General features: G+C 39.4%; 1 protein-coding gene across 1 annotated transcript in view; it reads left to right on the forward strand.

Annotated features, from left to right (window-relative positions):
* OFCC1 (orofacial cleft 1 candidate 1) overlaps window positions 1–22,438 on the forward strand; it is a 122,420-nt gene extending 99,982 nt beyond the window's left edge. The window contains exons 10-13 of the mRNA XM_010573312.1: window positions 9,894–10,112; window positions 11,979–12,231; window positions 16,810–16,973; window positions 22,144–22,438. Coding sequence (XP_010571614.1) covers window positions 9,894–10,112; window positions 11,979–12,231; window positions 16,810–16,973; window positions 22,144–22,438 — 931 coding nt within the window. The remainder of the gene's footprint in view (window positions 1–9,893; window positions 10,113–11,978; window positions 12,232–16,809; window positions 16,974–22,143) is intronic.
* The last annotated feature ends 2,959 nt before the right edge of the window (window positions 22,439–25,397 follow it).

Here is a 25,397-nt window from a genome sequence, read left to right on the forward strand (position 1 = left end):
TGCTGTTTTGTGTTTTGGCTCATATTGGAGGTCATTTAGTCACACCTGGGATAGCAGTTTTGAATGTGTCTGAGAGGAAATGCCCCCAAAGAAAAACACAGATCCAGAGCACATTTTTATCTGGAGCACACAGAAAACACGTAATGAGTTTATTATATTACACTTTTTTATTATATGATTTTAGTATCACAAAGCAACACTTATACCAGGAAAAGGACAGCCCCTGTCTCATTCGAGCTTATTTTTTTACACATTGTTAGAGCTATCTGTTACCACGATGCTGTGCAGTAATTAGCAGGAAGTTTCAGGATTTCTTAGCATCAGGCAGAAAGGTTTGCTTTTCATAGCAAATGTCCCCTTTGGGAAGGAAATTTCAGATGAAGAGCATTTCACTGGATCAATAGATGACACCAACAGAAAAGGAAGCCTGCATTTGTCTTGCCATGTCTTACATGCAGCTATGGGCAATAGAGGAAAGTATGTTATCTAGAGATTGTCTCTGATAAGGGGATATCCCTCAAACTCCCAGTGCAGCTAGCAATCATGCATTGATTTTTGAGACACAACCTGTGACAATTTTTTAATTTCTGTTTTATACTGTGGAACCAGAGGAATAAAGACATGTCTTCACATTGAAAGAAAATTTGTGAAATTTCTTTCTACAGGCAGCCAGGCAGCCTATTATAACACTACTTGAACACCTTAAACACAGCTAGTATCCATTATGTCATATAGTATAACAAGCAGGAAGGAGAGCTCTGCACAAGAAATTACACAGTTCTCTCTCTCTTTCTCTCTCTCTTTCTCCCTCCCTCCCTCTCTTTCTCTCTTTTTTTTTTAGAGGCAGAAGACCTGATTTCTGTAAACAACCCCCTAAAGGTACTCCCCTACCAATAGCAGTCCACTGCAAAATAGATAAGGTTCTCATTATGTATCCCCCATGTCTTGATCATAATTTCTATCATGGTTGACATTCTGGTCCAGTTATATCAGGTACATTCTGTGTAAGTCCTTTAGAAGACTGGGATAAAACCCTGCTGAATGCAGGATCATTTTGCCTTGGGGAGAGAGTTAGTCAAAGTGCACATAGTTCAAGGTGGATTTCTAGTCAGATTCTGCAGTACTGGGACATTCTGAAAGAAATATTTTTGAATTGAACATAGCTCAGAAGGAATTAAATTAGTTCTTTAATGCTTGGTTTTTCTCCAGAGCCATCAACACAAATTACTTTCTAAAATAGGCAGCTAAATATAATAACGCAGCATTAAACTGAAAAGAAAAAGTTAATACTGTTATTATGTGATGCATTTTGTTTGACTAAATTGTATGGATAATTTCCACCATAATTTCAGTGGTGTTTATAAAGATCTTTTAAAAAGATTTCAGTTTAACATTTCCTATAGCTGTGTTTTTTCATAATTTAATTGAATTTGAGATATCTGTACAGTATCTAAGTTTTCTCATCTTGATAACTGCTTAATGATGTTTTAAATATAATAGTATCCTAGAGTATTTTGCATATGCACGTAACTTTTTTCCCTTCCTTTCCTCTTTTTCTTTTTTTTTTTTTCCTAAGGCTCTTGAAGATTTAATTAAGCTGGCTTAACATAGATTTTTTTTTCTTTCAGAAAACAGGTTTTATTAAATAAAAAATATTTTTTAAAATGCAGTGTTATAACATCAGTCATCTGCTCAAACCTGAGGTTGTTCTCTTTCATCAAAACCTTGAGGAAGAGTTCTTCCAAAATGGTTCATTATAGCTATGTTTGGACAAAGTATGCCTTGTAAATGCTCTAAATATTTCAGGCACTTTTCTGTTTGTGAGATTTCTTTTTCAATATATTACATTTCCTTTGTAGTTTCATGAATTGCCTTATCTGGCCATGTTTAAATCTGAAGGATTTATTTTTAACTGCATTCTAATTGGCATTACCTGGGTCACATCATATTTCACTCTCTTCATGGATTGCTATTTCTATGTCAAACTCTTCTGTGCATGGACATGTTGGTGCACAAAATAATATTAACTAAAAAAAGGTAATTGATATCAAGTAAAAAATTAATCCCTGATGTCAAAATTGTTCTAAATAAATGTCCTGTTTTTTCCCCAGTCTCCATCTGCTTTGCCTACTTAGTTCTTCCCTGTAAAATTTGCTATGAAAAAAGGAAAGGTCATTTTTGTCAGGTCATACAGAAGCTTCTAGAGGTCTGGCTGGAATAACACTAATGGTCTTTTAGAAGCATTTTTATGTATGAGAGAGAGCTATAGATTCACTTTTTTTCTTTCATCTTTATACCTACCTATTCCTATGGTGCATGAGTATTATAAATCTGCACATGAAGCAAACGGTGCATTCAGTTTAACAATCAACATCCCAACTCCAGCATCTTCACACATGTACAATTTAACTGTGGCAAGGGAAACAATGCAAGCATGCAGGAATTCAATTTCTGCTTCAGCCTGTTGCTGTGAAAAACTGATACAACTGAAGAAGTAAAGGGGCTTTGACTTGTGGCTTGTCTGTGTTTGTACAAGATGATGTTTCATCATTGCACAGCCAGCCAGAAAAAGGTCTTTCTGAAACGTAGGACCATCCTGTGCAATGCATCTCCTGCCTGCTCTGTCCACAGCAGCCGTGAGCCTGTTGGTTCTTACTGAAGGAAGGTAGCTGTTTGACTCCAGCTGTACAGAACCAGGCTCCTAGTGTGATGCTGCTGCTAATTAAGTCCAGGATGGAAAAGATCAAAGCTATGCTTCCCCCCCCCCTTTTTTTTTTTTCCCCACACCACAAGGCTGTTTCTTATTTTGAAGCTTCGTTGCTCTCTGCTACAACGTTCACTGGAAACCTCACCTGTCTGCTTGGTGGAGTTTTGGCTGGTACTGGCTTGCCATTTTAACTTGGCAACTTCAGAGTCTTGTTTCCCAATGGCCTGCCAGCTAAATTGGTGCGTTACAGATGAATGCACAGCTCACAGATGGTGTTTGAGTGTTTAGTGGCTCTCAGAAGTAGATGTGTATTTGGTCAGGAGGAAGATTACATTTTTCTTCCAGACAGAACAAATGTCCTTGGGGATGTTTTCTGTGTCAAGGTAGAAACCGTTCCACACATCAGGTACAGGGGACTCTCTTACCTTAAGCAGGAGTACTACCTACATATATGTGTATTTCTTTTCCTCCTGGGTGGGGCATGCTGCTTCTATTAACATAAATAAAAAGTTTTTTACCTTGATTCTCCTGAACTTCTATAGATGTTTTAGGCCTAGCATCTCTACTTCTTTGGTTTCTATTTTATTTTTAACTGAGATGAGCTTGAAGGTATATTTATTACTCTGGTTGCCCTGTAAGGTTCTTCTCCAGGTCCTAAAATCTTTGTTTTATTGCTCATGCACAAGGTTGAGCATTTATGCTTACTCACTGGTAGAACAGCTTTACAGATAGTGCCATCTTTGTGAGGTCTATACCTCTGCTGACACCTTGCATCCTCCTGTATGTAAGTTGTGTCTTTTTCTTATTCATTCATTGTTGTCTTATTTATTTAAAGCAGTCAGAGGGCAAGAAGTAGGGGAGGAGTTACATGCTTTCTTTTGCTTTTTGACTGGCCTAGTCATGTCATGAGGATGAATAACAGAGACTGTCTGCTGCCTTTTGTTCCTTTCTAGAATGAAATATAAAACAGAGCTTCTTAAAAGTTCTGAGAGCTGCACTCGAGTTTACTCGTTTCATGTTTGTTCCCATCCAGAGCTGGAACCAGACGGACTGGAATATTTTAACAAAGTCTGTTCTTGTAAGATTTCCAGACTGTTTTGCCAAGCCAACAGGCTCATGAAAATGCAGTTAAGCATGAAATAGGCAAAGTTTTAGTTGCCTACCTAAACTGCAGGCGTGACGATAATAATTTGTTTTTTTGTAATTTTTGCTTTGTCATTGTCAGATGCTGCTCAAAGCTGAAACGTGCAAAGCTCTGCCAAGCTCTCTACAAGGAACCACACTGTCCTCCAGCACTATTGCCACTCTGCTTAAATTTTGTGATTCTTCCTTCCTCCTATGCTTCCTTCCCTAGCTTGGTAAGAAATCTCTTCTTGCAAATGTCTCAGTTAAGTCCCTCAGGAAATTCTTAGTTAGCTAAAGGCAGGAGATGGGCTTCTTTGCCAGCCTTACACCATTGGGTAAAGGGACTGCTGAGGACAGGAATCTGCTGCTGTTTGCCAGTTTTCTGTTGTCATAAACTCTTTTATAGTGAAAGCTGAGTGTCCACCATTTTGAGGCTAGCACAGATGTATCCAGAGGAATATGAAGCTGTCAGCACTTTCTGCCCTTCCTCTTTAATGAACATGTCTTGGTCCACTGACCCACAGTGTCCATCCCCCAGTATGGAAGAACACAGTGGTCCCTCCAAGGCACCAGCTGTGCCAGCACGTATCCCCAGGAGCTTCTTGGCGTGACTGGGTTGTGGGAAAAGTTCAGCTGATGTGTTTGTTCTGGCTCCTGGCTGTGCACATGATGCAAACACACCTGGACTATTGCTGATCCAGGGCTTGCTGTCTGCTGGCCATCTCCCCGTGAGCTGGCACAGTCTGGACCTTGGAAGGAACTCGGCCACCATCGCCCTCCTCCTCCCCAGGTTGGTAGGGCAGCGTAGGTGTTGCCAGGTGCACTCACATACCTCTGTCATGTACTTTGCAGCAACCCAAAATAATTATTGCAGTTATTGGCTGTCTATTTTTCCGGCTTTGCAAGAATGTTTAATTCCTACAGCCTTCCTTCGGTGTTTTTGGAATTTGCATGCTTCTGGCAGTTTCTTTTTTCCACCACAGGTGCACCTGAAAAATAAACCTGTCAGGATTTCCAGCATTTCTTCTGTACCATGATTTTGGTTTTTGCAGCAAGCTGTAGAACAAATTTTCCTATGAGCATTTAGTATGTTAAGGAATTACCTAATGTCCCCTCAGGTCTTTTGCCACCTCTCTTATAGCAGATAGTCCCTAGATAGCCCCTGTTACTGTTTGTGGTACCCGCTTTCTTGGTGCTTGCAAACTGAAGAATATGAAGCATAGGTGTGTCCTGGGAAGAGATAAGGAAAACCAGTGTCTTCATCCTGGGTAAATGGTCTCCCTGGTTATATTCACTTTGCATACAAATAAACAAAAAAGTAATATTTTATTAGGAATCCAGTGGATAGAATAATGGACTGTAACTCAGCAGATGTCAGTTCACAGCTCTGCCATTGGCTTATTGGGCAAAGTAATTCGTATCATCACCATACAGCCTGGGATAAAGACAATTTCTTTGTAATGCAATATGAGATCTATAAAGGAAAAATATGCAGAAGGAATAATAATAAAATCCTTCTAATGATAATAAAATTGTAAGTTTTAGATATGTGTTTATGTTGTGCATAGGGGAATGAACCATATTCTATTCTGCCTCATGCTTCATCAGTGGTGCTTTTAACTGGTTTCCATTTTAAGGACTACATGTATTAGTGTATTATTTTTAGATGTACCTTCAGATACAGGTGCGCTTTTCCACTGAAAGTGATAGCATTTTATTTTAGTTACGCTGGGCAGCATTTCCTGCATCTTCATTACCGTTGATAAGCCATAAAGAACTTTATGGCTATGTTTAAATACCTGCTATTTATGGTGATGATGGGGAGGGATCTTTTTTATTTGTGAACTGAGTAAATATGTTGCACAGATCCTTGGGCTGTGAGGACTGTGATTCCCTGAAAGTAATTTGCATAAAGTCATTCCTGTCTGCTTTTGCTCTTTAAATCTTCTCTGGCTGTATGGGTAACATAAAACATTTAGTTTGCCTTATTTTATGCAATGTAAATAATAGATACGTTCAGGACTAGATCCTGAATACCTCAGCTGGTATACACCAGTGTAGCTCTGGAGCGAGCGGCGTTGGATTGACTGGGAATCTACCCCCACCATCAGCTGTAAGTGCTAGTCTTGCAGTGCATTATACAAATGTTCACCGTAGTTTGTCAGCAGCAAAGCTGTCACCCAACAGTACGCACTGCCTTCTATCAGCCATTACTTTTCTGTCATCATCATCAAGTGTAGCTTAAGAGAATCTGTGCATTGTTTCTTTCCTTCTGAACAATTTCCATCGAAATAATTGACCTGCTTTTATGGTAATTCGGTCTCTGCTATTTGTTACTGCAGCATTTTGCAAAGAAAAATGCAAAACTAATGCCCTAGAACAGAAACATTCAGCCAAATTACTTACCAGTAATCCAAGGAATCATGGATAAATCCATTGCTCAAGTGGCTTCTCATTTGGAGCTCTATCTAGTTTTCACCCAAGGGTTGAGATTTGGGCTTTTTGTGGGTGGAGGGGTTGTTTTGTTTTTGAAAGGTAATACTCATGCTTTCTGCCCCAGAGCAACTTTATATAAATCTCTTCTGAAAACTGTATCTGCCAGCACTGTCACTCCACCCACAAGCTTTCACGAGTAGCACCAGCTAAAAATATTTAAAGGGGCTGTTTCCACTTGTTTGGTGCATTTCATTTCATGTTTCTGCCTCTTCCTTTCTTTGTTCTTCAAAAAAGTCAATAAGAGATATCATTTAAGCCCAGTGTTTTGAAGTGACAACCAGTAAACAGCCTCATAGCATGATTAATGAGTACTCAGGAATAGTTTGCTGTAACGTACAAGTAAGTTGGGCCCCACTGAATTTGTTTTAAAGTAAAAAAAGAGGTTCCAGTTATAGGTTGAGACCTTCACTGAGTCACTGGATATGCTATATTTTCCACCAATTTCTACTACTGGCTGATGGTGTTCACGTCAAGGTGTTACACAGTCACAGGGAAGTACAAGCTAGCTCAGAAGTGACACTCATAATCTGGACTTCTGACAAGTTAAACAGTAAGGAGAACTTTAATTTCTATTTAAAAGCTGGAAATGGTGGTCAAGGTGAGTGATGAAAATCATGAAGTCTTTAAAAAAATAATTGCTGTTCCAAAAGTAAAAATTAATGTTGTTTGGTTCTACCTAATGCATATATTTTTCTTGATTTCTTTGACTTCCAGCAAGCTTGGCTTTTTGTGGAGTTTCTGGGCTGCTATTGCTTTTTTCAGAGGAAAGATGACCAAAGTAAAGACATCATAGATGTTGCCCTGCTGGTTTAAGCAGGGTCATTGCCAGTGGAAGGCATCTAGGGTTTAATAACAGTGAATGTGCTCCGAGTTTCTCTGCTTTCCTTTGGAAGTTTGTTGTGTAGGTGGATTCCCATGGCTGAGAGAGCCAGCATCTCAGCAAGGATGACATAGCTCACAGGTGGAGACATTAGATCTCTTTTGACCTCTTGAAAGTGGAAGTAGGCTGGGGAGCAATGGAGTGATGAAGACACAGGTTGAGTATTTTCATTGCTGCCTAAGTCTTGGGGAAGTTTGACAGCCACACTTTGTACAGTGCTTACACAAGCAGCTTCCACACAATGAGTTACAGAGCTGGAGTAAGTGGATTTGTGAAACTCTTGTGAAAGTACTGATTGCATTGCCAGATCCTGCCTCCGTGAGGAAGAAGTTACCTCACCTTCCCAAGCCAGTGTTTAGGTCACTAATGTTTCTCAGTGTTTCTGGCGCTCCAGGACTGCTGTGAATGAAAGAGGACTTGGTATTTTCAGTACTCTGAGCTCATGCCCTCCTTCTCAGTCTGCGTGTTGGGTTGGAGGAAGGATCTACATCTTGAAACATTTTACAGGTGGTATAATGAACATTGCACTCTGGTGTTGCTTGTTTGGAGGTAGATTCATTTAGTAAATTAAGCCTAAATAATCTAGTAGCAAATGACTCTTACATGAAAAGAGGTAGTGACCTACATCCAGACTTTTGTGGAAAATACGTGGTTACTCATGCTCTTAGCACAGAGATGAAGATTGGCAGTGATCCCTGTAAGGTGTGGATTTCTGATATGGCTGAGGCTGGGTGGCGCATCTATGTAATTCTGCTTGTTTGATGCAGGATGAGAAGAGTATTACAAGCTAAGATAGTATTCTTTTTTCTTTTTTTTTCTTTTTTCTTTTTTTGCACAAACAACAAACTATTTGGTCTAACTAAAATAACTGTGTGGCTAATCCTGCCCTATTAAGTCTCCTCAAGGAGTGAATACCTTAAGAGTAGATTTTGATGGAAGTTGTTAAAGATGACAAAAATTTTTTTACATAAAAGGAAATGTAGTACATTCTAGCTTCAGAGTTCAGAACATCCAGAATGCCAAGGTTATTGTAGTATTATAGCACAGCAAATTACATTTCTTATACATTTTTCTTTGTCTCTTTCTCACACAAGCCTAGACTATGTTTTCATAATGTTAATGAAATGTGTTGTGATGTTCGTGTAGGCTGCTGTGGGTAAATAATTGCAATATGAGGAAGGTGATTCATGATGTGGCCCTAAGTCTGTAAAGTAGGACTTTGTGACTGATTAGGATATAAGCAAAGTGGACTACAATGTCTTAAAAACCCCATCAAAACCCCTGACAGATCAACCTGTAGTCAATGCAAAGATCACCTGTCTCAGCCAAACAGATGCTTCTGTGAGAAGTTTTGGTGATTTGTATGTGAGGCCTTCTTAGTGACCCAAAACATTTTTTGTGGTGTGTCCTTGACAACTCCTCCTCCTGTTCTTCAGCCAACCAGGTAACTAAAGCTTGAGCCTTCATGAGAAAAGGGCGGCAGACAGCATGCCTTCTCCTACACATGCGTCCTGCTCAACACTGAGGATCAGGAGTAACATGATGCCAAAGCTAGTCCCAAAATCCAGACCTAAGGCTGGCAAGTTTGGGGGTTTTATTTCTCCTGCTCATTCAAACCTAGAGCAAACGCAGAATCCTTTTAAGTTTCTACATTGCTATTCACAGTTCTCTTTGTGACTGCTGGAGAAAGAAATGTACACAGCTATTTAAAAAATTCATATGTGTAGGCAGGGAAATGCTTTAAAAGAGTATAAAATACAGTGCAAGTATTGCTGTCACTTCTTCCCCAGTCATATGCTACACTTTAAAAAGCCAGCATGTTTTCTTCCACAAAAAGATCTTTATATTTCTGAACTTTCAGAAGCTTTAATCAATATAAATAACAGTTTGAGCATGATGACATCATATTTAGTCCTAGAGTTGTGCATCTCATCTGCTTAGTCATTTAAATCAGTGGAAATAAGTATAGCAGTTAGAAGTTTCAAAAGGTCAAAGAAGCTACTGTCTTTTCAGCTTTGAATCAGCTGAGAGACTCCAGTTTCTTGGAAACATAATGCCAAGGCTGCATCTCTGCATTTCATTTCTCCCCCCCCCCCCTCTTTAAAGCAGTGTAGTAATTAGCTTAAAGGGCAAATCACACCACACTCAGTAGCAGAATACTGTACGGTGCAAGTTCCTTTCTATTTTCTCTTTTACTTGAAACTAGTTTAAAGAGGAGTTTTAGCCCACATTGTGTACTGAAATATTTGACTGAAGTTCTCTTACCCAAACACCAAAAAGCCGTTTATATTTTTCAATAAAATTAATACTTTTTCAATACAAATACAGCAAGCTCTTTTGCCATTTTCTCAGAAGGAAAATAAGTGATAAAGTGTTCTTCAGAGAGCAATTTGTGAGAAAATTAAAATGAAAGCAAAAGACTTTTAAAATCTTGGTTTTAAATGTGATTTGTTGTTTTCGTTATAAAAGTAGCAGCATATTTTCTGGGAGGAAGCCACCTATCACCTAGACTGCAAAGAAAAAAACATTCTATTTTTTACTGTCAGATGTGTTGGTCAATCAAAACTTATGATCAGAACCTGTGCCACATTTATCTGTATAATAGGACTCTACAGTGTTTTACCAGCTGCTGTTTCTTATATGTTTTTCTAAATGACTCTTTGTTTTATTTCCATATATTTCCAGCTGCCATTCTGCTGGTGAAGTGAAACTGTCCAGGCGGGTTGTCGATCGTTTCCATTTCGTGGTATACGCAGCCTTCTCAGAGCTGGGAGCTTCTCACTGGCGCTCCGGGGACTTCTGGCTGCTTGTGCTGCTCATAGTTTTGCTTTGGTTCGTGAGACTCTACCTGCATTATTTGAGCCAATGGCTCTTCCTTCAGACCATCTCGGTTCCTGTTACAAAGTAAGTCCAGCTGCCTTCTTTCTCTGTCAGAATATTTCTACAGATAGCTGATTCAAAGCAGTTCCTTTGCACTACAAAGAGAATTGATGACTACAACTCGTGCTAAGGGCTCTGCATGCAAGCCCGGATAGGAGCCTCTGCAGAGACCAGGAGAGCAAGGACCACATCCAGACTCCAGATGATCTGATGTGTAAATGTGATCCTAACAGAAAGGTGAAGATGTTAATACTGTAAATTTCCAACCCAGAACAGGTTGTGTACATTTGTGCATCTTGTGTCATGCCTACCTCTCTCCCCTCTGAGATACCCAACGGGTTCTGTATCTTTCACAAGAATCATTTATCATTTTGAATCAAGTATTTCAAAATGCCTAAGAAGTGCACAGAACTAAAGAAGCATTTAAATCATATTTGATGTTACCAAAGTGATCTATGAGAAAAATACTTTGAAGAATTTAACTTTGATATATCAATTTTACCGTGAGGACTACAAGGGGTTGACATATTTTAACTATATGATACATTGACTTTAGCTTGGGAATCAGAGGTCTCTAGAGAGTTCCAGGAAAATCATTACTTGTCATTACTTGACATGAAAAAAAAAAAAAGAAAAGAGAACAAGTCTACAAGGTGATGTATACCTGGTTCTCCATATGTTGCTGTGGGGTAGAGAATGGGTTTACAGAGCAAAAAAGACCAGTCATGCTTAGGGAAAGGAAGATTTCTTCAATAGAAACTTTTTTTTTTCCTATTCTTCACTTTAAAGCATGATGCAAACCTGAATCAGTCAGTAGGAGCCAGTAACATGCAACTCTGTGACCTATGTCTGCTGTGATACTGTGATTATTGGCTAAAAGTTAAACAGGGTGTCTGAGCAGACTCTGGACAGCGCTGGGAATTGTTAAGGTGGTCGTCTAGATCTTAATGCAAAGCCAGCCATCTCTCGCTTCTGGCCTTGCACAGCCCAGGCGGGCTCAGCCAGCTGGCATTAAAACTTCTGGGAGGCCAAGCATCAAGAGTCTGTGAAAGCAAAGAAAACACAACAGAAGGAAGCAACGTGTGAGAGAGAGGTGGTCATGTTCGAAGCCACTAATCACAGCTGTCCCAGGCAGTCAGCTAGAGAAACGATGGTGTTCTCAAGCCAAGATGCCCAGGATCAGCATCCCAATCTGTAGCTGCGTGCCTGCAGGATGTCAGACTGAGTTGAGCACTCTCTGGTACCACCAAATACAGTGGTAGCACTCACAGGTTGGAACCAAAGTAAGAATTAAACCACTTCACCTTTGGTTAGGAGCAGAATTTAAGCCACTTGGATTGGCTTCAATTTTTTGCCTTATGTTTCAGCAGCTGTATGCAGCTCCCAATACCATGCAGTTCCCGTCTCCTACAGCGCCAGGAAATTTGCTCACTGTGTGACCTTTGCAAATCCCACCATCCCATGGTGGTGAGGGACATTTCCAGTCACTTTAGGGATGCTAAAAGCTATGTCATCCATAGTGTATCTCGCACTTTGTGCGGTGACCGAAGGTGCTGCAATATGCAGAGAGGGGTGAGCTCCTGGGCCCTGTGCACACATTGGTGGTTCTGGGAGCTGATGTCTTCCTATAGCCCTGCCAGCGCAGTCCCAAGGGCCTGGATGTGCATCCACTGAACTCGGAGTCAGAGCAGATCAAAGGATGCGGAGGCAGGAGGAAGAGAAAAATTTTCTTTTTTTGAGTAGCTTCATACAGATTCTGGTCGGAGGGTTGTGACCAAGCTAGGGATGCAACTTTACAATGCAACATGTTGTATGCATGGTTTTTTTTTTTTTTTTTTTTAATGGTTTGCCCAGGAGCACAGACAAGCGCTCTCCTTTTGCTTTTTACAGATTCCAGCTTTTCCCTCACACTGTCGAACTGTGCTACCAGAACTCCTTGCTGCAGACCAGTGAAGAGTTGGTCATGGTTGTGGTGGGACCCCTAACCTTGAACGCAGGGCTGCTTCTTATGGTCCTAATCAGATGGGGCTGTCAGCAGCTGTTTGACTCATTCCCTTCCTTCTTGTCAAAGTTTATCATAGCTATGGGACTCTGGACAGTGCTAGACCCCTTGGCAGTGTTCGTAGTGGATTCATTCCTGGGGGTAAGTCACTTAAAATAACTTGGACATGAGACCTTGACGTAGAAGTTTGTTTTATTCAGTGAATCACTGAAAGATATGAAATTCCACCCCTGGCAATGGAACATGAAAGTTAAAAAGAAATTAAATAATAATGTTATACATTACCTTTTTATTAACAAAATTCCCATCTAATGGAGTCACTGTGTTTCTGCATAAAATTAAGAGCACTGTACAAGCCATATATGGAGATAAGAAAGTAAATCCACCACTGGAATGATTGCATCTGCTTTGAAAAGGATTACTGCAATTTTGGATGTTAATGGAGATGGGTTAATGAGCAGTCCTGATTATTAGCGCTTCAGATTTTTCTAAGCAGTGAAACAGACAAAATGAAAAAATGGAGGTTATTGTGCATTTCTCTGACGTGCAAGGTAGTTAATATAATTTGCTGGCACACCTAAAAAGACTTGTGAGATTGAAAGACAGACATCTCTAAGGAAAGAGCTTCGTCATATGTAAAATCATGAGAGCAAAGCTCCCAACTCTCTCTGCACCTACGTATGCTCTGTGTAGCTCATCTGTACTTTGGTGGCTGGGGACTTTTATCACATCCGAGGTAAAGCCCAGTCTCCCTAATCTGAACGTGTGTTTCAGATTTGGCTCTCACTGTGTAGGTGACACGGGGTCCTTTCGATGGATGCAGGGCGCTGAGAGTTTTTCTGGGGGTGTGGTATTGCTGCTGTCCTGCCCTTGTCTGTCTTTCAAAGACATCTTTGTTTCTGTTGCTCGCTCCAGAACAAGCAGTAACCCATAGTCCTTGTGGTGGATCAGGTTTTCTCAGGTCTCTTCATTCCTCATCCACTAAGCTGTGGTCAGCTTTTAAGAAGTCTTGTTAAAAATGTCATTTTTCACTGTTTACATGCTGTTTCCCATTGCAGTGGTTTTGAAAATTAAAATTCAGCTGTTCAAGAAATTTAATTGGAGCTCGCTTGGGAGGTAATTGCAATAGTTTAAGCATGTGGCAACACACTGTAGTTTTCACTTGGACAGCCTGCTGGGTTTTTTTTGTTGTTTTGTTTTTTAAATTTCGTGGTGTAAACCATGCACAGAATTGAATTTTAATTGTAATCATTCTTATGATGAATTTTTTTCGTAGGAGAAAAGGGGTATTTCCCCAATATCCAGGCTAGAAATATTTAAATATTTAAAAGGCTCCTACCACCCACCCCCCAATACTGGTGTATTCATAAAAACTGGAGGAAAGGCTGAGGTCTGCCTTGTCTTTCCCACACTTGCATTGAGAATATCATTGCCATTGACTTCAGTGGAATTGTGTTCAGCTCTAGTCAGACTGGATTCATTATCAGTTTCAAATAGGGCTTCTTTGCTTGGTCAGTGGGAAACGTGAGATATGAATAAGGTAACTAAGTTTTTCATCACAATGTTAAAAAAGCACACTTCTCTCTGTACTTCATACTGAAAATTTGGCAATTTTACCCACCAAGATTTTCTTTGGTAGAAACTCATTTGTTCAAATATTACACAATATACTGTGTGCATCCTTTCCAAAATGAAACTATATCTCTTACATGTGTTTTCGTTATTGCATTTGTAATTTTTTTTTCTTCTGGCATTCTTTCAGCAGTTATTTCAGATTTACTTGCCAATCTATTTTAGATCAAGCATTTTTTAAAACGTTGTGTTGTGGTAATATGAGTTATTTTAGTGCTAGAATGTATTTTAGTATCCTAAATGGCCTTAATACTTATGAAAGATGACAGACAGCCCTGGAGATAAAGGTTTCTCTGTTTACTAATTACTTTTTATTATTATTAAGGGAAGACTAGAGAGCCAGTTGCATGTTTGGGGGGTTTCAACTCATAGTTCAAGATACTCTGTCAAATGTGTGATTCCAGGTTTGATTTACTATCAGCTTGTAGAAGGATGTTCCAGGGGTAGGAAACTTTCCTATGATTTTGGAGAATGCAGTTGTCGTTCCAGTTCTGCCAGAGCTTTCCTGGGACTGGCCACTTGGTCTCTGTGTAGCTTGTAAAATGCAGAGAGTAACACCTCTTTAGCCACATGGATACATGTCATCATAAAAAACATTAAAGACTGCAAAGTGCTTGCATGACCATCACTCTGTGGTGTGAGAAGTACCCAAGACAGATACTGAAAGAATTTAAAATGAAGACACCTTTCTTGGATCATATCTTTGAGGACCACAGAAGGATTGACACAATCTCTTTGTTAGAAAAAATGGATAGAAAGGTACACTTCCCCCACACCATTTTTGCCTTGCCAGAAAGAACTGCTTGGATCAGAGAGAAATTTATTCTTATTTGCCATTCAGACTTTTGCCTCTCAGGAGGGATGTCAGGACGTGACTGCTGTGCAGAGGATTTTCCTTGGTAGACAGTCTCTTCCGTAAGAAAGTGGTGGAGGCAGACAGCTTTTTTTTTTTGCAAGAAGAGAGGATAGGACAGAGAGATAGAACAGAACCAGAAGATAATGTATTTTAACTTTTTAGTAAAGAATATGGTCAGATCTGAATTAGTGACTAGTCTTTATATGCCATTACCATTCTCCTGGGACTTGTAATTTCCATTACAGAAACGTGGCAGTGTTGCAAAGGGTGGAGAGAGAACAGAAATATACTCAAGAATCTCAGTCTTTGTATAGCTCGTCATTGGACTTGTAATTGTCTTTATTATGCATGTCACTGCAAAGGTAGCAAAAAATGGGGAGAAAGTTTTGGCTCTTCCTAAGGATTAGTCCAGGCAAGTTGCTCAGGGAAGTGCAGGTTTCTTGAAGCCTAAAGGTCCCAGACTCCCTCTCTGAATGATAATAAACACTGGATTTTTTAGTGGTGCAGTTTCACATCCTTGCAAAATGTGTTAACGTGATTTAATATGGATATGGCTGTCATTGTGTCACTTTAAAAAGTGAAGAGAGGAATTTATTTTAGCTCTGAGCAGTAGAAGACCCATGATATGTAGCTGAATTCTTCTAAATTGATCCAGCAGAGGGCAATAATATGTCAATACAGTAGCTAGTTCTTAAGAACTAGATATGGAAAAAAAAGAAGGAAAATAATAAATTTTTGGAAAATCTTTTTCCATGTTTTACTGGAAGTATAAGAAAACATAGAGTGCTACAAACCCTTCAGGATTCTTTCTGAATCTTTGTAAAAATACACAAACCACCTTATTCCCAATTAAATTACTATTTTTGTCCTATGAATAGTAATTCCTTACCAATATTTAGTATGCTAAAGATTTATTTCATCTTCAGTAGAATGAGAATAGTTATACAAGTTTATTTGTTTACAGAGCAGTTGAACATAAACCATTAATAGCATAACTAAGTAGGGTATATGACAGTCATGTACCTTTGAAGAAGCTGTTAATGATACAACTTATGGGTTTTACTTTGTACGGTTAACAGGTATCTTTAATTCTACCACAGCAGTGGGAGTATGGTACAGTCAGATCTCTTCAGAGGTATTGGTCTCATTCTGTCTCTATTTCTCCTCAGGAAAAAAAGAAATTAAATGAGATCTATATCATGAAATAATGCTGATAATTTTTGGTTATTCAGTGTTACAGGCTGTTCTTTGTGGCTTCCTAAACTGGACTGACTGGACACTAGGAGTGAGGGGTGAAGGGAATGCCTGATTTTCTGACTTAAAACATTGTGGGCAGACTTGATAATGCATGTACATAAACTAAAATATTGCTTTGTAGGGGGAACTTGTCTCTTTTGCAGTGAAAAAAGGTCAACCCCTTTGGGCAAAACTTAACAAAACCCTGCTGGTGTCCCCTGTTGATCTACTTATAGTTGCTTTTTCCATTTTTCTCAGCTCGTTGGGTCTCAGTGAAGCTTTGTGAATCCACTACCTTCTCTGACTGATGCTGTTGTTTGCAAGGCTAGTGGAAAAGCTATCCTAAGTGTCAACTAGCAACACATGCAGATGCCCTGATACTTCTATTTGGTATTTCAGATAACACAGTGGTTACTATTGTTTTCCAGTGGTAGCATCACACACTGACTCGATCTGAAATGGGGAATTGGTGTGTATACAGTCTCCAAAGTGCACATTTTCAAAATAATGTAACTTGCTGAGTCTGGTAGGAACCAGCATTTTTCTTGTGACAAGGGCAAGTCATTTTGAGACTGGTCAGTTTGGAATTATGCACTGGCACAAGTGCTCACTTAGCACTCCTAAAAACAGCAGCATAAATCATTCATTATTATGCCTCTCTGGTCATTGAAATAAAGTAAATTTCAGCCTTCTTCCACTTCTCCCAAAATATGCTAATGAAGGTCACATTGAGTATTTTCACTGTGACATGGGGTTTTTTCAATCAGCCACCTCGATAGGGTAGATTTTATTTGTACTAAAATAAGCCAGAAAATAGGTTTTCACATCTCATGGTTAATTTCAAATTCTGTGTAGCAGTCTTAAGTTTCAAGCTGTGTACCCCACAAATTAGTTAAATCCTTCTTGTAAAGAAATACAGGTTCTTTTGTGTCTATAGATAACTAGTCTAATCAGGTTTGGCTTTTTCTTATGTTGATTTTTTTCCCCCATGACAGCGACTTGGGAACAGTGTAGAGAAACCTATTGCTGATGCTGCAAAACTCTACTGGGTCTTTCTAAGAGCAGAAGAGTCAGGGATTCCTGGAGCTTTAATCACTGTGATGCTTTATACAATCCTGTTCATCATCTCATCGACAGTGCTGTACCTGTACTTTTTAAGGTATGTCTCTTTATCTCATTATTCTCTTAGGAGCTTAGGCTCACGCCCCTTCTCACGTAAGATAAAATAAGATGACATCAGAAAAGACATGTCAACGTCATATATCCAGAGCCCAGAATTGCAGATGATCAAGGAGGGGTTAGCTCCTGCTTAACTTTTAATACACTGATATTTGGTGGGCACGGCGAGTCAGAGAGGGAGCCACTTATTTCCTCAACAAGAACACAATTGATATAATGGTTTTGCTAGAGTGTAGGAGCCTCTGTTTCTTTGGCTTCAGACAATGGTGTCTGTGCCAAGGGTTTAAGCTCTAAAGTGTGTGTACCTTTTATCTAGGTACTTTGGAAGACGTTGTCTTTAGTCTTCCAAGCAGAGTTTTTGTGAGAAATAGGAAAAATTCAGAAAGCTACACATGGTGTGAAGTGCAAAATCTCTGAGTTTGCAGTGGCCCCCAGAGTCTTAAAGCATTTTGATAATACAGTATTTTTGACTTGATGTGACTGCAGCTTTAACCCACTGCATGACATGACTATATCCAAATAATTTTCCCATGACTTTAGCCCATTATCAATATTTAGTTCATCATGAAATTTGACCAGCTACGTTTCTTGCCACATTTCTAGTAGGCACCATTAACGGTACAGTCAGTAGGGGCAGGTGTGGGATGCTGAAAACAAATGAGATATGTTGTCTAATATATTGAATGAAACAGTGTATTTTCTTGTTTCTGAGTGACTCATCTATAATACAGTATGAACTTTGTACTGGCCCTCGATTCACCCAGTGATGAACGCTGAGTGGTGGCAAGCACCAATAAAAAGCCGTACGCAAAGGCAAGATGCAGGCAGGTGTAAGAATAGAAACGCTCAGCATACGCCCTCCATCTGACAGAATCATCCCTCGATCTCCTTTCCACAAACTCTGTTGCAGCAGGCAGAAAAAGATAAATGGCAATCTAAATTTCTGCAAAGTATTTCAAAGCTCCTGCATTCCTGGAAGCTGTACACAACTCTGATGTACTGGTAGTCTAGTTAATTAGTTTTTGAGATGTTAATGCCTTCTTAATCATTGACTTAATAGTTTTGAATAGCTTCATAAGTTTTAGCTGCTGTCGTTTATTACTCAGGAAAATTAATTTAAATTAAAACATTTGTAAGGCAGGTTTTTATGAGAATATTACCAACATCTTCATTGTCTGGGGAACAGGTGCAAGATCATCAAAGGTTCCTTTCCTTCTGGATCAATTTTCCCATAATGTTTTCCAATAAAGGGGTGGGGGGAGAATGTTACTAGGGGAAAAAAGTTCTCTTAGTACGACACATTTTAAAAATGATTCATAGCAAAATGCAAAAGCAAAGAGAAGATAACAAAATCTGTTACAGTGCATAAGGTCTTTGAAGTTCTTTGCTTGATAAGAAAAAGAAACATTTTGAATAGTGGAGTCTGTGCAGAGTAAAGTTATACTATGAGCTTCTGAAATTGGATCAAGTTTCTCTTCCTTGTACGTCCACAGCCCAACACAGTGGGAACCTTGGACCTGGCTAGGACTCTTGAGCAGCACACTGTCACTCCACTAATGATAGCATTAAAACCTTTAAAAATGTTTTTTAAGGAAAACATCTCTGCAATTCATAACATTTTTTCCTGAATATTGATACAACAGCATTTGTTTTCAAGAGAAAATAGTATTATAACCAAGGCAGTAGTATCCCTTTGTGTGAATATTTCTCAGGTGTTATATCTCAAAGATATTCAAACATAATATGCATGACACAGAAAACACCTATTTTTTACACAGGCATCCACCACATCTTTCTCTTGTAGTGTAAACGAATATAAATATTGAGGGATGTCTTCTGTGTCCTAAGACACCAGTCCACAGGGAAGACTTCGGCTGTTGGATGGGGGGGTTGGTGCAACTGGATAGAATTACTCAGCAATTTCCCATTTAACAGAAGTGTTCAGCAGTGTATAAAAAAGTGATAAGAACAGTAAACCCACCAGACCACCAAAGCAAGTAGGGGAAGTGTGTGTTTCCACCACAGCTAGAAATCTTCACGGCAGCACTGATGAACAACCAGGAAGATAATGAAATCATGGGCAGGGGATAAACAGCAGTAGGAATCTATTTGTGTCTTTATAAACTAACATACCTCAGTAAATCTGGCTCCCCTTGGGTGTCTTGGGAGTCTGTGGTACATCTAGCATGGAGAGATAGTCTAATTACTTTTTGGAAAAATGAAGTGGCACTGGTTGCAATTCCGTCATTTTAATTCCACTAGACATTAGAAACAGTCAGGAATTTGTTGGTGAAATGTTTTCTGCACTGTGAGAAACTGCAGACCCATCTCAACTAAAAGTGTCTGCTGGAAAGAGTCTAAATTTCCTGGTATTGAAATATTATTTGGGGAAAAGCTTCAAAAATCTACATTTTTCAATGCTAACAGCAAAATTATTTTTATATTTTTTAAAGCTGTTTTCCAAAAATGGATGAGAAAGGCTCAAGTGAAGATGTTTTAATTGTTTGAAACTGCCCTTCAACTTTTGTTTTGAGTAAATTTTCTGAGAAGTCCATTTTTTGATCTGACTCTGGATAGCAAATCATTTCAATATTTTCTGTTCTTTCTGACAAATAAATGAGCTTGTAAGGTGTTATACTGTGTCTCAGATCTCTAGAAAATAACATCTGAGTTTTGTTTTGCTCTTTATTGCATTAGCCATAGAAATTATTACTGTCATTTATAAGAAGCCAAGTTAAGATACAAGAAGTGTTTTATTAGTTTTTGTGCCAAAGAAAAGAAATTAAAGCAGGTAACAGGAGCAGGCTGAGTACTTCTGGGCAAGAGGAACAAAGCTGGAAGACAGGCTTCATGATTCTTAATTAATTCAAAGTTAATTATATTGTTTATAACCATGTGCTTAAAATCTTCATATAGAAAATGTTTATGGCAGCAAATAGACAGTAATTTAACTGCATTAAATTTTACTTCATTTGAAATAAGAATGTTACATTAAGTGAGCTTAAATAAATGGCAAGGTCTTTTTCTTGTTTAGCAAGATAAGTGGCAAGTCATTTAAGTTGCTGACCTGGAATTTCAAAGATGAACACTATAGAATATTATTCTTTCAAGATGAGAAGAAGGCCAGAAAGCCCACCAGCTTGAGTGCTAGTTTTTCAACTAAGCACAAGGTAATTCAAAGTTATGGGTCAGTGTTTGCAAAAATGTATCTATTGTGACAAAAGAATATATAATGTAAATCCAGGGATTAAGAGACAAACTTTTCTTTGAAGACACTGTGGAATTTGGAAAATTACTCCATGAAGGGTATTAGTTATTTATAAAAAATCTCTTCTGTAGCGTGTTTTAACATACTTTAGTATCCTACTCTGCCTTAGCACTGATTTGCATTTCACGCTTTAGAGATTTTTCTATTATTTCTTGGTAGCCAGTTTGTTTATATTCCCAGCACTACCTACATCTCGATTAGATTATCTTCCAGCTGCTCTCCTCTTTTGATAAGAGAATGCCAAAATGACATCTTGGAAACTACAGCAAATTTAGGCCTGCAGCTTCAAAAAGGAATGTTTCAAAAAAGAAGGGTGGGGAAAAAAGTACAGAGAGCGCCTTTGCAGCAAAGCAGGAGATATAAGTCCCTAATCTGATGTTGAGCCAGGCTGCCAGATTTCAGTATCAGAATAGCTACTCCATCACAGAAACTCTGGATATAGAGCTTGACCCTAAGGTACATATTCCCCTTTGAAGAGAGAGCTAAAGCTCCTCCTGACATCAAGTTGAAAAAATCTGTTGGTGCATCTCCTTATTTCTCTTCCACGCTAAATCTCAGTTGTGGGCAAAATTGTACTAAGCAGCTTATTGAGTGTGCTTCTCTGCAACTACACTGTGCACTGTAAGGTGAGATGGAGAGCTAGTGTAAATGTGAGCTTCATTCTGATTTACTGGGACAGTCCACTGCCTTCCACCCGCACACACATGGGTTAACACGTACATGCCAATACAAGACCCAAGAATAAGGATCAGCCACAAGAACTGAGTCTAGTGCTGCTGTACATGAGAAGGATGAGGGTTCAGAGGAGAGTCAAAGGAGCTGTGCCTGTGCTCTCTCTCCCCCCTGCCAAGAAATGAAGGACCTGTACAGCTCCACAGAAATCTGGGCTTTTTGTTGGTTGCAGTGGCACACAGCAGTCCCTGCGCTTCTCATGACTACCCAGCCAGTCTCTGGGAAGGATGGAAAAGCTGAGATTGGCACCAAGCAATGGCTGAACTGTAATAAAGTATTGGTTTGGAAGAGGGGTACAAAAGGACAGACCTCAGTTCAATATCCAAGACTGAGATTCCAGATTTTCTGATCTTTATTTTCTGAACCCCTGGTTTTGGAGTAAAAGTAGAATGAGAAAGAGATGAACTTGAAGAGGTTCCATTTGAATTAAACAGAAATGTTTTGAAGTTTTAAAGTTCATCTAAGGCTAAAAATGTGACACCAGGCTTTTCCAAAAGCCTCACAATATTTCTTGGTTTCACCTACATTAAGAAATACCACACAGCAAGCCTTTCTTGTGGTAGAGAATTTTACTGCGTAGTGCTTATTCAATTCCCCCACCACAGCACAGAAATGTCATAGAAAAACAAAGGCAACAAACAAAATGAACTTTACTAACATCAAGAGAAGTTTAGATTGTATAGACTTCAGGCTTGGGGTTCAAAAAAATGCTGAGTAGTTCCTTTCTATATGATGTGATTTGCCCATTATTGAACCCTGGCACAGGAGGACTTCCATTCATGCCTAACTGAGGTGCTCCATGTAAGCACTGGAACTAGTTACCCAGCCCAGTGCTAAGGACAGACATTGGACATTTCTGAAGGAAAGGAAGATCGGGATCTTTTGAGGAAGTCATTATCTTGAAAGAATTAAAAGAAATTGCTGCTTAAGTTTATGTGATTTCATTCAGGTATTGTAATGTCTCCAGGGGGTTGGGGAAGGTTGTATGTTGGAGAACTTGTGGGAAAGAAGCTTCTTACTCACGGGTAGAGAACATAGTCATGAAGGGAAAACCAAGATTTAGAAGTTTATAAAAGGCTAAGACGCCTTTTTCTTTTTTGTATGAAGAGTCCTTTCAAAGACAAACCAAACGTGTCATTTCTTTCCTTAGGCTACATAGCGAAGGTTGGCTGTTGGATGTATTTCGACGTATTCATGGGGAGGAAGGCACGTTCTTTGTTCCACTGGACTTAGAGATTTCCAGTCAGGAGCTGAGCTACATTGTGAAGAGGGCTGAGCAGTGGAGAGGAATCAATGGTGAAAGACGGATGGTGAGTGGCAGTCTCCAAAAGGAGTCTGTGACATATTGGTCCAAATTAATGATTTGTACTTCTGGGTATTACCTGAAAGGACTTAGATATACAAGAAAATTATTCTCAGGGTGCTTCTTTGAATGGAGAAGCTAAGAAGTATGTTCAGGAGAATTTTGTGAGGTTATATGTGCACTGCCTGAACATCCTGAGGGATTACAATCTGCTAGTATCCAAAGGCTTAGCAGCATCACTGATGTCAAAAATTATCTATGCCATCTGGTGACTCTTGACTGGGTTGTAGAGACTTGCTACTTGTTTAAATGTCAGTACCATCCCAGATAATTTCTCAGCCAGCTCAGCAAACTGAGGAGCTCCATGGACGAGTAGAAATGGCTCCCTGCAAGGGCATGGACAGGGCTGCCCTGAGGAGGGGGTGTGAGTTTGGTCAGTCAGACGTGATAGCCATGGTCTTCTTCCTGGTCCTTTCCTTCCAGGATCACCCAGAGGAGTGGGCTGAGTTGGAAATGCGCAGAGGGAGATAGGAGAAGTCTGAAGCTGGTCTGCTCTACTTTGGCTATCAAAATAATTCCTCTTTCTTTTCCATTAAGCCACTAGCCTCTAGTCCCATATACAGACTTTAAGCTGTGATGTGCAGGAGATATATCTGTGTTTGCAAAGTGTCCGGTGTTGGGGATGCCATCCACAAATGAGGCTTCTGGTCGTTACTGCTTTCAGAGAATTGAAAATAACAGAAGTAACATGGTCAGTAGTCTGTGATGGTCATTGTCTTCCGCCTGTGAGGGACGTTTTCTTCCTTGCTTTCTAGCTTTGCATCAGCATTATTAATTCCGATAGGACTATCTTATAAAACTGCTCTTGGACAATTGTTGAAGTGTTCATCAATTGGATTTATAGATCTATGAGTGCCTCTGTGCACAATGCTTTGTTCAGTAACTCTTCTGCTTCAATGTAAAAATGAACAGATTCCAGATAGGAAGGAAATTAGTCCTCTTAAGTATGTATAAGTTGTTTGTTTTCTTTTCTTTTCTAACCCACTGGAACAAGTGATTTCAGATTAGGGTCTGCAGGTTTTTCAAGTCTCTATAGCTACCTCTGAAAGATCAGCAGTTTATATAAATATATAGCCTCAGTTGTCACTGCTATAAACATCTGGCACAGCTGTAATTATTTTCCACTTCTTTTTCGTGATGACAGTTTGGACCCTGAAAGGAAAAATAAAAAGGTGAATGTGCCAATTGAATGAAAAAGCAGATACTCAGTAAGCTTAATTTTTGTGGGAAAGTGCAGAGCACCACATTGCATTTCAACAGAGGGGAGTGAAAATGTTGGAATGAGGGAATGCGCTACCACAGCCACCTGCCTCAGACATTGCCACTTTTTATACAGATAGCACTTATTTGCCTTACCCCCATAAGCAAAATAACCCTTTTCCTTTTTTTCACTTAAGAACTTTCTACAGTAAGTCAAAGCATAGCCACTGATGACTGGTTTCTGTTACCTTTGTTTCAAGTTAAGTAAGGTCAAACAAAGAATATATATAGTGGACCTCATTTTACATGCCAGGACTACCAATGGCATATGGAAAAAGTGGCGGATAAAGCAACTGCAAACAACTACTTTTCTATTTCACGTGCAGAATACATTTCTAATGATATTACCAGCATATCATTTCTTGCAGCAGTACAGAAAGGGCTGAATGGGGAGAGGGGGGAAGAAGGAGAGAACGGGGGTAAAGACAAATGGAAAAGAATGGAAAGAAAAATACTTCTCCATGTACAAATAGTCTGTCCCTGAATGGAACAAATCTGGATTCTCCACTGCTATACTAAGACATACTTCAGAGGGTGGAACACTGAAAAACAAGACCCATAGTTATAGACATATGTAAATGCCTGGTTTTGCTTCCAATATTGAGCTTGGCATGTTTGCCATATTGAAATGTGGGTACCTGACCTTTAGTCTGAGATCCTTTAAAATGGACCCAGCCCCAGGCAGATCCAGCAGGAGGGAGGGTGCAGTCCGAGTGGAGGGAGGACTCCCCTACGCTGCCCAGGCAGCACCGCGCGCTTCATTTGACAAAGTGGGGCGACGGACACTTCAGCCTCTGCCCTAGTTCCCCAGGTTTCTGATTCCTATTCTGTCCACAGCTGCACGAATTTCATGCCTTTTCCTTTATCTCAGCCCTAATCAAAATTCCAGAGAGTGTTAAACATTCCTGTTCTCTATGGCACATAGTGGTGCGGACTATATGATCTAAGGAGATAGGAATAATGCAGAGAGCACGGAGAAATTTGCACCGCTGGCATCAGTAGGATCTCTGTCATTTCCTTCAGCGGGCACAGGATCTGCCTCACAATGAGGAAAAATTGTGAGTGGAGGTTACTGTCCAAAATTGCCAAGCTACCTGTACGAAACAGGAATGCTGTGAAAATACAGCGAGTGCTCTTCAGAAACCTGAAGTCTTCCCCTTCTGCTCCAATTTCTTGTTTGTTATTTTGATGGAAAAGGGAACCATCAAACCAAGTTTCATTAGCTCGTTGGCAAACCTAGTCTTGTAATAAAAACTTGCTCCGTTCCAGAAATATGTTCTCCACATGGAGCATCTCCCTGCAAGACCAGGAACTATGTTTTCAGGTCTTTTATGCTCCTAGGCATTGCAGATACTGAAAGACCCTTTTCTTCTGCCATGAATTTGCATAAGGTATTTATCTTGTCCCTTTCTTTTTGTATGTCTAATTGTACAAAGTAATCAGTATGGAAGACACATCGCTAGGCCTTATTGCGTGCATTATTAATGTGTTAATTTTTAAATAAGATACCAAATTAACTGTGAGCAATTTTTATAAAGGAAAGCATGAGACTGCCATATCTTACATCACTCCATATAAAAAATATATTTTAAATGGAGGTCATTCAAGTAAATAGTCAGTCAAATCTTCTGGAAAAAATAGGTCTACGTTTTTGCAATATTTTCTTGCTATTAACCATGTGCTTCTCATTTTTATTCCCTGGATTAAAAATTGCCCCATAAATGGGTATTTTATAATATGCTTAATTTCTTTTTATTAAATTGATAAATGCAGCAGCAGAG

Source organism: Haliaeetus leucocephalus, unplaced genomic scaffold (genome assembly GCF_000737465.1).
Source record: "Haliaeetus leucocephalus isolate CR32 unplaced genomic scaffold, Haliaeetus_leucocephalus-4.0 Scaffold373, whole genome shotgun sequence".
Taxonomy (NCBI): domain Eukaryota; kingdom Metazoa; phylum Chordata; class Aves; order Accipitriformes; family Accipitridae; genus Haliaeetus; species Haliaeetus leucocephalus.